The sequence below is a fragment of the Vidua macroura genome, chromosome 3 (assembly GCF_024509145.1).
Source record: "Vidua macroura isolate BioBank_ID:100142 chromosome 3, ASM2450914v1, whole genome shotgun sequence".
Taxonomy (NCBI): domain Eukaryota; kingdom Metazoa; phylum Chordata; class Aves; order Passeriformes; family Viduidae; genus Vidua; species Vidua macroura.
The window spans coordinates 105,365,418-105,378,240 of NC_071573.1; the positions used below are offsets into that span (position 1 = coordinate 105,365,418).

Sequence of the window (12,823 nt, forward strand, 5' to 3'; positions counted from 1 at the left end):
TGCTCCAGTGCCTCACCACCCACATAGTAAAGAACTTCTTCCTTATATCTAATCAAAAATCTCTCTTCTTTTAATTTAAAACCATGTTCCCTCATTCTACCTTTCCTCATTCTGCCCTTGTAAAAATTTGACCTGCTTCTTTTTTTGCAAAAAAGGAATTGCTAAAATAACCCCAACAATATTGAGATTCTGAAGTTATGAGGAAGAAATACAGAAGCAGCTGTGAAAAAAGCAAATCAAAGTAATCCCTGTGTTAAGTCAAGACAATCTTCTCAGAAGTTTTAACTAACAGTGCCTTCCTGCTAAAGACTCAGAAGTTTGGCTGTTAACTAATACTGTGATAACCAGAAAGAGCAGCAGTTCATTGAGAACTTCTCTTCACTTGGAAATGCATCACGTTCCAAATTTCAGAAAGTGACTAATACATATGGTAGCAAGTCCTTATGGTCCTTTAGACCATAGGGCTGTTAAAAATCTGTGACATTCATATGTGAAGTTCCACATACCAACACTGTTATTTAGATGTATGGTTTTTTCATTCCTACTTGTAAAACAGACGGTGTCATGTTACATCAGTACTTCTTGTACTGTCTTCAACAACAGAAGGACTTAGTGTGACATGACAGAAGCACCACACAAACAAGAATTCCTCAAATACTAGCATCCTTTTCACTTTGATTTTACTAGTTTATTCCTGTACCTTTTCCCATCAGTAACAGTACAACAGCCAAACTCTACATGTCATACTTTCCCTATATGTAACTAATGCATTCTTAGACAGAATAGGTACTTTACAAGGTACATCAACAGAAAGTAAAGTGAAAACAACTTGCAAAATGTAGGGAAGAAGAAAGCTGCACAATCCATCAGATTCTGCATAATGTAATGCTGTATTTAGAATTTTAAATTTTGTGAAATTAGAAAAAAACAAACGTAATCTGATGAAGCTGCTCAGGGGATCTGATGTCCCCTGCCCTATCTGCAATAAATGAGTACATTCTGGAAATTTGCTTCTTCTGTAACTTAACTGACTTAAAACCCCTTCTGAACTTCACAGGTGGTAGGTATGAGTCTTGATGAAACTACTAACAGGAGTCAGTATATAATATAGATGATTTCTTAGCATGACAGTGAAAGTGCTTGTGAAAACAGCCTCAAGAGGAGGTGGATAAGACTGCCACTTGCAGGCCCCAGTACTAAGAGTGCAACAAGAGGTGACAAGAGCTCCTCTAGACAAATTGAAGATTGCTCTTTTCCTGGGCTGCCCAGAGCTCTTACCAGAAATGAAGGTGTTTGACTGGTTAACCTAAAATCCCTAGGCTCCTTACAGAAATTCATTAACAGAGAAGGATTCAGGTGGGAAGATGATAAGCAGCCAAAGCTCCACGAAACTACAGGAGAATGTTATGCTTGCAAGAAATGCTGTACTGTTGTGATCTGCCCTGACAGAGATGCCCACTCTTGAATGCACTGTAGAACCACCACCAGGTGTCAACCAAACATAATTTGCGAGCAGCAGGATATTAAGTTTACCTCAAATTTAAGAGCTGAAGTTAACTATCCAAAGGCAGAGAAATAGATTAATGGAATCTTACAACTGCATTTCAACTAAAAGCAGAAGATTACAAAATTCAGATCTGCCTATGGAATCTACATGTCATTTTTAGCTTTCTATTTGTAAAAGGTTTGCAGTACTACCTAATTTTCATTTTCTAGGAGAGTGGTAGAACAGAATACAAGCATTTAATGTTATCTAAAGAACCTTGCTTTTGGGAATCGTATTTTATTTTAAATGCTGTCTAAGCCAATTTCAAATATGTGTCCAGTTGAAAGCTTTGAAACACCTAAGTGAAGGTGTCACCACCTAACACAACCCTGTCAGAATAAAACAGATCTAGTAATATCTCAAGTGCCATAAAATGAGAATTACCTGACGTATGCTTACCCTGGAATTAGGATAGTAAATTCCACTATCAGACAGGTTTGTTCAGACAACTCAGTGTTAAGAACAGTAAGCAAATTTAGAGCAGAAGGCACTGCAATACTGGTTTTGATATCAAAACTCATTAATATGATTTGTATGAGAGGAAAAACTGTCCCCTGGCAGAAAGAAGCAATAATCCTCACTGCAAAAGTACAAGTTGTTTCAGGGGGAGATTTTGCTGCTGCTGTTGTTTGTGTGGGTTTTTTAAGGTTTGTTTTGGTTTTTTTGAGGTTTGCCCTTTTTATTTTGAACTACTTAACCTCAAATTTCAAACAAATAAATTCAACTTTCAGTCTTCATGCACTTTATTACACAAAGAGCATAAAGTATCTTTAACACAAAACATAACGCATGATCCATACTGAGAGGCTAAATTTAAACTACTGAAGATTAAAACAGATTTACTGAAATGATTTTCATAAAATTTCTACACAACAAAGTCCCTTGAATACTTAAATAAATGCAATTTTACAAAGTTTACAATATTGCAACTCCCTGAGAGACACTGATTTAGATTTATTGTTTATTTTGACAGATGGGTATAACATACACTATGCTCTTTTTAAATGAATGTAGTAGCTCTTGGATTGTCAAATAAACAGCCCTATCAGTTGTCAATTCTTCTAATTGTAGAATTAAAATAAGTACTTTTCAGAAAAATGAAACAGACAGGAAGAACAATGTGTTTGATTAGTTCTACCGGAAAAGACTTCATCTAGAAGTCATCTCAAATCAATGCAGATGGTTAAAATCATTGTGCTCTACTCTTTGATAGCATGTGTTTTCCTCAACATTTTCTGCATTTAGTGCAATAAAACACAAACTTTACAAAGATACATCCAATTATAAGTAAAAATAATGGAGAAGGTTGTCGTATTTCTTACTAAACTCTCCCAAAAGTACACTAAATGTATCCTTTTCAGTAGCAGCACTGATCCCTGTTAGGTGTCTGCCAGATGAACAAAGCCCTTTACCACACGTAAATAATAACAAGCAGCTATACTAACTCTGCCTCTTAACCAGCTCTCTGATATGAAACTGCACAGTCTCTGCTGCTGACTCTTGAATTAAGGATTTTTAAATTTTTTTTAAATTTTATTTTTAAGATCACAAGTTATTCCTACAGAGCTCAGTGAACACCTTAGCTGAATTTCTCTGAATGAAGTTTTGACACTAGAAATGAATATTTTGTTACTAAAATTAAGTCTTAGTGCCTTGACCCTTTAAGTTAACCAACAGATATTATCAAAAGAAGATTTAGTTTACTGTTCTGTTTGGCACTAAGTTTTGTGTGGCTGTAGTGGGTCACACTAAAGTCCTGCAGCCCACTCTGGCTTGCCCTGATATAGCAAACAGATGCCCACAGAGAAACAGCACCATGTGTTCTTATTTCTTTAGAATACTAACGTGACAGTACAGGTCACCATAGATTTTGGGAGCTGGAGCTAGAAGCATCATCTGTGAATAAACAATGTAACAATTTAACCAAACAAAAATTGTGAAACACATTTAGAGAAAGATGTCTGCAACACAGACTTAACAGCCTCCTAAATGCCAAGTATTGATACCCAGTTGTGAAGAAAAGTATCGGTAAAGATTAGAATTATGAAAAGGAAATTAATTTCAGTTCAGAGAAAAATCCTGGTAGACACAGAAAATAAGGAACATGATTTCCCAATAGCTAGAAACAGTTCACTTGACATGACCTCTCACACCTTTCAAAGCATATGGAAGATAGCACGTAGGAGCCTCTACCAATTCGAGCTTACTTTGTAAGGATGTTTCCTTTAATATTCTAGAAGGCTATAATCAAGAAGATTAAAAGAGCCATGGAATGTATCCCAGAATTACTTTACTGTAGTGCAATACATCAAGAAAATTACTGAGTAAGTCAATCTAGCTATGTGAACCTGTATTACCTCAAGATACCTGGAATACACCATTGAAACAAAACACAAAAAAACCTGGTGAGTGCAGGGTCACAATATAGTATCAATTTCTGATGCTGCAGTGCTGCAGTGTATCAAAACTCTGACTCTTTGTGTGTGTTTTTTTAAAACATCTTTATAGATCCACTGAATGCCATGAAAACAAACCAACAGATTCCTAATCATGCAGAAATACATCTCTCCATCTGAGATAACCTAAAATGAAGACTGGTATGAACAGTCATCTATACTGTAATTTAATTCCCAGGCATTTGTGCCATCCTTCACTTTCACTGCTTTCCATCTTTTTAGAGTACTTTGTGGGTGTCAAAAGACCAAATACCACCATGAATTTTACCCATCCACTCTATCACACTGCTTGTACTATCACAGATACTTCACTAACACTTTTACTTTTCAAAAGGACTTTTAAGAACTGGGAGGGGAGAAGTGTGGCTACTCAGGCTTCTAAAGAACAGGTCTTCATCTATTATTTTTTTCAAGTGGGAGATGGTTCAAAGACAACCCTGGATGAAGCAAAAATTGCTGAAAAGCCAAGTGATTCCTGAATGCTTCTTTAAAAAAAAAAAAAAAAAAAAATCAAGTAGCAATGGCCATGTGTCTGCTCAGAAACAGTCAGCAACAAGAACACAGCACATATTTTTCACCAGTAGTTATGGTTTCCATAAAGACTCCGACCATCATTTTGAGAAAGTTAGGCTGCAATATTGTCACTGGTTCAACTATCAACTGAATTAGGTAAAAATCCAGCAAGACAAAAGGATCCACATTTGAAATCTTAGTTCAACATTAATTTCTCCACCAGGTCCGATCAGGGCAAATAACCCTAATACTTGTCAATTACCTTCTAAACAGTTGAGGGAACTGCTTTTGAAGGAGTCAAGCCATCCTTCATGTTCCTAATTTTTTTCCCCCAACCTTAAACTACACTGACTTTAAAAATCCCAAACAAATTAAATCAGTCAAAAGAAATAGTCCTTCTTCCCTCCAGCTAAATTACATAACAGCATTCTTCAACCTAGTAAAATCTTTTAAGGAGTAATTACCAGCGAAAAAATAGTAAATTACCACACATTTCTGCTGGGTATGCTAGTTCACTTTACCTGGAGCCAAACCTTTTTTTCAAATCCCAGTCTCCTTGGCTTCTCAGGAGTAGCAAGCAATTGTTCCACTAGCTTAGATACACCGAGAGTGAAAACATGTCTCCTTTCATAGAATTGTACACTCTTACAAAAACTTACCCTTTCACTCCCCTACAACTATCACTCATCTAACAAGAATGACATAGACCCAGCAGAACCAGACAAAAGCAATCCCAATGTTCTTTTAATGTAATTAGTTTCTCTTCACCTAAGACAAACACAATCAACTTGTTCTTAAGAGAAGCTTTTTGCTTCATGTTGTATTATTTAGACTTAAACTGTATCAACATTTCCAAACCACCAACTGGATTTTCAGCCCTCAATAATTACCTCTCCCATTCCCCGAGATTCTAGGGCAAGAGCTTGAAACTCATGATTCATCTCATCCACAGATCGAACCTGTAGAGGGAAAACAGAAAGAAAAATCCATTAGTCAAATACCTTTTCAAAAGTTAGAGTTTTCAATACTCCAGAAGATTTTTGAATATTGAGAGCACACAAAAAAATGTGCTTCCCAATTCAGTCTGAACAGAAGTCTGGATTTCATTAATAGATATAGCTAGTGACCAATTTAATGTACCCTGCTAATATAACAACATGCAAGAAATTCCAAGAGACTTAAACAGTTTAATCTCCACATATCTGTACAGATATTAGTCAATATAGAAACGGTAGCCAATAGTACATTTGCAATGAATGTGAAAAAAAAGAGGTGAAAGGAGAGGAACTGTTGCACACTGTTACTGAGTACACCTGGCAGCAAACAAAGAAAAGCTCACAAGGCAGGTCAGAAAACCTACTAGCAATGTGTTGCTTTTAAAATCTAGTAACTGAGTGCATTATCACAATTCCTCATGTTTTCTTACAGGAAATCACATTTTCCTTCTCCACAGGTGTTTTTTTTTTTTTTTTTTTTTTTTTTTTTTTTGTTGTAAATATGAAAGGCATTTTACTAAAGTAAGTGGTGCTGCTGCAACAAACCACCTCCTTTTAACATGGCACAGACACAATGCACTGGGCTTATTCTTTTCTGAGAAAATGGTTTCCAGGAGGACTTTTCAAAGCCAGGATAAGCTTAGAAAAACAAACAATATAAGGAAATTCAGAGTTGTTTCTTTCCCTTCTCTTCTCTCCAAATAGCGACATCCAGCAGGCAAAGTTATTCAAGTTCAAATTAAGATTAACTTCCCTCTCAACACTGCTCGCTTGAGAAGTCACTTTCACCACTAAATCCATCTGTTTACACCAGCCAATAAACCAAACTGAAGTTACTCCACACAGCTGATAACACATAACTAACACTTTTCAATAGATGCACAAATACTAGGCAAAGAAACAATCTGGTGCTTTCAACATTCTGGCACAAACAACTCTTTCTTAGCATTGGAAAAGCGGCCAATAGATGCTCCATCCTCAAAATTTTACTCCCAAACTATTGTTATTGCCTCAATCATTCTAAGCCATTAACTTCTGGGGTTGAGTGTCTCTCTGCTTTTGACAAAGAAATTTCGCAGCTCAAAGAAATATTCCCTCATGAAGAACAGTATTTTAGTTAAGGTGAAGTATGAAATCACTTCCCAACAATTTCATTGAGATACTGAACAGCAAATTTAGTTTCAGACTGAATTATGGGGTAGGCACATGAGCACACTGGCCTTATTCCAGTAATGCTGACACTTAATTAGGCTGATTTTAGTTTTTTAAAAACTGAAAACAGATTTTAACAAATCCTTAAAAAAAAGCTAAAGTTATTTTTCTACAAATGAGTATTTAAAAAAATAGATACATATTTTATGCAAAACTTTTATTAGCTCCAAGGGATAATCAAATATTTGTGCATGCACACAGAAAATATAATGGTAGAAGAGCAATTACTTAAAAAAAAAATCGGAAACTCAAACCTTGAAGACTTCTGAATTTGAGTATTACAATTTCTGAAAATGTTATTTCTTCTACAGATTGCTGAGGGAGCTGATTATCTTACCTAGCTAGGTTACTGCTCGTGCTGAGGTCATACACTTTAGTTTCATTTACAAACCAATATTAATTTAGGTACTTCTGTCTCAATATGTAGTTTTGATCTAGTGATCTCTAAACAGATATGCAGTAAAGCTTCCCAAACTGTATTTACCATAAACACTACCCAAATCACTGTTAGATAGCAAACAACCAAGCTTGAAAGAGGCATCATTTTTTTGGTTGCGTTGGTTTTTGGGTGGGTTATTTGGGGTTTGTTGTTTGGCTTTTTTTGTTGGTTTTAACTTTCAGTGGTGGTGGTTTTAGTGCTCTTCTGGTGTTGCAAGGCCTAATAATAAATGCTTATTTTTCACAATTCAGTGAAGTCCAAAACCATGGCCACCCCTCCTTCCATGTCTCTGAGAAAAGACAATCCAAGAATCAGGGTAAGAGCACAGCTAACTCCATTTTTCCTCTAAGCAGTTCCAATACCATTATAAGAAACTAAAGTTTTATGAAAACTGTAAATATATTTTAGCAGAGTGAACATTAATTTTGCTCACCAGCCTCTTTCTTAAAAATTTAAAAATTAAATTAGCATTATCTATTGCTAATCAGTAGCAAGAGAAAAAATAGTAATTTTTTCCATCAAAAACAACAGTCCACAAGATCCTGCCCCATATCATAAATTTGTGTTTCACAGATCGTTTACAAACTGGAGGAAACACAGGCAGCACCAGTATCTCCATGTCTTTCTTCAACACTAACCCAGCCCTGTCATTACAACAACAGAAGAAAACATCCAGAATGACACCTAGCTAGATCTCCTATGTATAAAGACATGCCCTTTCCCCAAAGGAAAAACTTTGGTTGGGATTATCTGTATTACCAAGTAGTTTTTATTTTCTCTAATTCAATACCAGCATTAACTTAATTCATAGGTTCCAGAAATAAACATTTTAATACTTTTCAAAACACGAATTCAGAACATTAAAAAAACCCTCTTTTTCTATTTTTATTCATACCCTGCTCTACAGAATAATTCGTAAGTCAAAAAGAGGCCTGTGGAACTGCTCAACATTTACAAGGTTTCTTTCCCTGGTTTTGTTTGATTACATCACTGCCTCATCCCTGGAACTGCTCAAGGCCAGGCTGGACAGGGCTCTGAGCAACCTGATCTAACAGAAGGTGTCCCTGCCCATGGCAAGGGAGTGGACAACTGTTTCAAACTTCCAATACACAGCAGATCATTCCACAGGGCCCCCAAATTATGCACAAATATTACATACCGAGCTGTCTTTAGGTAAAACAGTTCCTCACATACTGCTGTTACATAGGTAGAATGGCTTAAGCATTAATGATTTCTTCCCCCTTAACACATCAACAGAAAATCCTCATCTTCTTCTACAGGTTCTAGATACAACAAACCAGCACATTTTAGTCCATTTTTCATTGCAGCATTAGCAATGAGATTTTAACACAAAATTTCTGTTTAAAAACAAAATTATGTTTTAGTAGGCTCTTTCTTTCTAAAGTTTACACCTCCTCTCTCTCCTTGAAATTTAAAATAAATTTTATAAATCTAGAGGCCTACACAAAACCCGTTCCTTTACTCTGTTGAGACTCTGTAGAGGACAGTCCTGTCACACTTCACACGACAGTTTTTAGCACGCCCCTTAAATGAACTTGGTAACCATTGAGGTAACTGATTCAGAAGGTTTTTTCGCTCCTTTTCCATGCATGAGACTTTCACCAGATCACCCAGAGAAGAGGCCACTACACCGGGGAGAGCAACAAGGAGAAGCCAGTGTGGAGCGAGGTGGGACAGGAGCATCCACTCAGTGCTGCCTACATGGTAACTCAACCAGAAACATGAAATCCTGCCCTCGGCAACTCAGGGCAGAATTCGGGAGGCACTCTTGACTGGAAATCACCTAGGATTACCACAAGGAACACTGCTTACAGTAATATCCATTTCTGAAATCCAGGCATCCAGATCTTGGGACAACTACTCTCTCAAATAACCCTGAATCTTGCCAGAAATAAGCTTGTAACCATTTTCTTGCAAAAGCAAAGAACAGCTCCTTCTTTGAAAAAAGGCCTGTAGAAAATAGTAACAAAAAATACAGTATCAAAGAGAAAAATATGACTTTATTTTATACATCAAAAGTGGTGACCAGAAAGTAGGAAACCCACTTTTTCTGCATTAAGAAATGCCAAATCCCATCCCTCCCCTCTCAGGTGAATACCCTAACCACTGTGACAAAGAAGAAATATTTTGCAGCTGAAGTTGTGTCCTAGGCCAGAAATTCAACACAGAACACCTGGTAATTACAGCACTGGGACTGGGAAGAAAGCAAAGCTGCTGTTTACACTGCAAATGCTCCTGCATTTTTCTTAATTTTACTCATTGACTTCAATGCAAAATACGCTTCCAGCAGCATTCTACAGGAGTGGCTCTTCTGTAGCATTTATTTTATGCAATATATATGCTTATGGCAGAGATTTAACATTATGATCAACTTAATCTATTTTGAAAACCCAATACATAAGAATTCTGCCAGCCCTCTATTAAGTTGAACACTGTATTGTAAAGCCATGTCAGACACTCAACAAGACATTTAAAAAGCTCCCCAAAAAGACAGCTCAACAAAAACCTTTCAGATAGGTGGCCAACTTGAAATTACTAAATAAAAATAGTATTTTTAATATAAATATTAGAAATCTAGAACAGATTCATAACAAAGAACAAGAAACAATAACTATATAACCAGCCTAAACTGCACATCTCAAAACCTGTTATACCATAGTGCAGTAAATAGCTGTATATAGAGATTTCTACTCTATAATATTTTTGCCAAAATTACATAAAACATCCTTACTTTGATTAAGAGGCCAACCCACAGTGCACCCAGACAACAAAAGCTGTTGAGTAGCTGAACAGGAAACTACAAGAAGCACAACTGAACTGTTTTGTACCCTAAGCACCAACTATTTTCTGTAACATTAAAAGAAAACAAGACATTTGTTTGATTTGTTTGCTTTTGAGTAGATGTATCTTCTCATACCTCTTGGAAGCATCAGAGAACCAGAGGTTCACTTACTACCAAACTGGTTAATGAAAGTTACTGCTCCTAAGTAATTCAAAGTCAACAGGTGCTGTGTTTTGATAAGAGGCAGGGTTTTCTGAGGGCCACATGGAACAGTAACACAACTGAAAATTTCACAAAATACTCCAAAATGTCCAGGCTCCTTAAGCAGTCCAAACAAAGAAGGTGTAAGGCACTTCTGACAAAAGACTTAGGCAACCAATTTTAAGTTCTAACAAATATTTATATTATTACAATCTCAAAACGACATCTTTCTCCAGTAAGCACTTAACAATTTTCACTGTGTTAAAATAGTATTCTAAAACCAACCAAAACTTATGCAGGGAAGTGAATAATTCTTCAATTGCAGTATTTTTGGCTTCTTAACTCATTCTCAGACTGAGCAGTACTATACTTCTGCACTCTACGACCCCTAGTACATCCAAATATTCTAACAAGATCAAATTTTTCAATTTAGTTGGCTTGGCTCAGCAATCACTCAGGATCTTAAGGTTCTTGTGCTTTATTTCCTTGTGAGCTTTGTATTGTAGTTTGAGAAGCAATCCTAGCAGCACTGAGAACGCTGTCAATGACAGAAAAGAGCAGACTTTGAGGTGGGGCTTCTGCAGCACATTGAAGGGGCAGGGGAATACCCTGAGCCAAAGCAGATTCCAGCCTGCTGAAAAAGCCAACTCACATTCTTTGCTAGCTTGTTTTCAACAGGAATATCAATAACACCAAAGCCTGCACAGAGAATAAATGAATTCTCTAGGTTTTTATCAACAGCATGTATAAAAATGCATATATGTTATATATATATATATATATCTCCAAGTATGCTGGATAGTATCTCACAAGTCGCCATCAAGTTTGGAAAATACTGATTTACTTGCATAGTCTTCTGCCAACAGATGACACAGAGAAATCATTATTATATCATCACTATCCACAAAGAAGAGGAAAATGATGGATATCTTGCCCCCCATTTCAGAACTACATGATGGCTCATTCAAAGCAGCTAAGGATTCTAAGAAATTGTACTTGCTCCCCCTAAAAATGAACTCTTCCATCACATAAGAAACTTGCCTCTTCTTTGCACAGGCCTTCATGATCCTCCTTCCCACCCAACCAGTTCAAGCTTTGCCCTAAGACTGGCGGAACTGTTTGTACAAGTTTTCCTAAACTACTGTCAAATGTCCTCGAGCTCAGGATTTTAATCTGCACAGCCAAATACTGGCAGAGCTACCAGGCTCACATAAATTAATGTGTTTGTACTGAAACCAGATTTCATAACCATTTATAACAGTTACACTGTTTGTACCATTTGAAAAGTTGAAGTGATATATTCCTACAAAAATAGGGCATATAGTTTAGATGAAATAAATTTAGCAGGTTTCTCAGTTTTTTAATTGTGTAAGAGTTTCATTCAAAAGAGTTTCTAAGAAATGTACAGCACAGCAGGGAGGGTAATAGAAGTTTGCAAATTAATCTAGAAATGCGATAAGAAGTATGTAATTTTACAAAATGGAAGAAAAAGTCCATAAAAACTTGTCCAGTGAGAGGTTTTGTAAACAGGAAATTATTTTTAAAAAATTAATTAGAACAGTTGATTAGAATAATATTTCCCATACACCTTTTAGCTTATTATTCAAATGAGCTACAAGAAAAAGTAATTCTTAAAAAAAGTGGCTGACTGGTCCTTTACTGCCCAGAAATCAAACTGAAGAACTATTTTTAATACAAGAAAATTTTTTCATACAGGTTTAATCACCAATATGAAATAGTTTAGGTACAAATCTCATGTAGTTTGGTGAGACTCTTCATCTTCCTTTGCTGCACACAGTGTTCTGCAACTCTCACTCCAATGATCCTTCATAAATATACCAGAAACAAAAAAGGAAGACACCAAATATATTCAGAAATTTGAAAACAAAGCTGTGAAATGAAATATGAGTTGCAGTTTCTGTCTAAACATGCTTAATTTAACTGGTGCTGATTACTTATATGCATATTACTAAACTCTTTTTTTTTCTAATTTTAAATATATACACTTCTTGTTAAGCTGGTTAGTCAGCATCCCCTTCGTGGTAGCCGTAGCAAGTGCTACAAGTGGTGTAACAGAAGTTTAGAGGAATTTAAGAGCCAAATTTCTAACCATTATTATCCTATTCTACACAGAAAGGCTCTGTCAGTAAGTAATAACAATCCAGCTACTTCTATACAGAAGTGTGACATTAATTTGATGTGCTGCTGCTTTGAGACATCAGCTTTCATTACTTCATTATTTGCTCTCATTCAAAAACTTTATTTAGTAAATTAAAAACCTTAAAAAAAACTTTGAGTGCTTTCCAGGCAATATACTATAAAAAAAAAAGGCTTAAAACTTTGCCTTTTCTGAAGATGAAAACTTTGTATAAACTCTAAAGATATCTACACAAGCAGGAACTAGGGACAATTTATCTCAATGTATTTTGTAATGATTAATGACACATAGCTTTCATTCTAATAGAGTCAACAAGCCTGTCTTAAATGTGTTAACAAGAATTGGAACACTGGAATCCACAGGCTTCGAATTAAGTACAATTTCCATAAATTAATTTTCTACATTTTAATCAAGAATACCTTTTGTTGATGTGTTTTCTTTAGAAATCTCAACTATCTTCACTTTTCTGTTTATTACCAAGGAATCTGAAATAGAACATC

General features: G+C 35.9%; 1 protein-coding gene across 10 annotated transcripts in view; it reads right to left on the reverse strand.

Annotated features, from left to right (window-relative positions):
* Window positions 1-12,823, reverse strand: part of PUM2 (pumilio RNA binding family member 2) — a 71,180-nt gene that overhangs the window by 40,581 nt on the left and 17,776 nt on the right. For all 10 annotated transcript variants that reach the window (XM_053972423.1, XM_053972424.1, XM_053972419.1 and 7 more), the window contains exon 2: window positions 5,406-5,474. In XM_053972423.1, coding sequence (XP_053828398.1) covers window positions 5,406-5,456 — 51 coding nt within the window. In that variant the 5' untranslated portion in view covers window positions 5,457-5,474. The remainder of the gene's footprint in view (window positions 1-5,405; window positions 5,475-12,823) is intronic.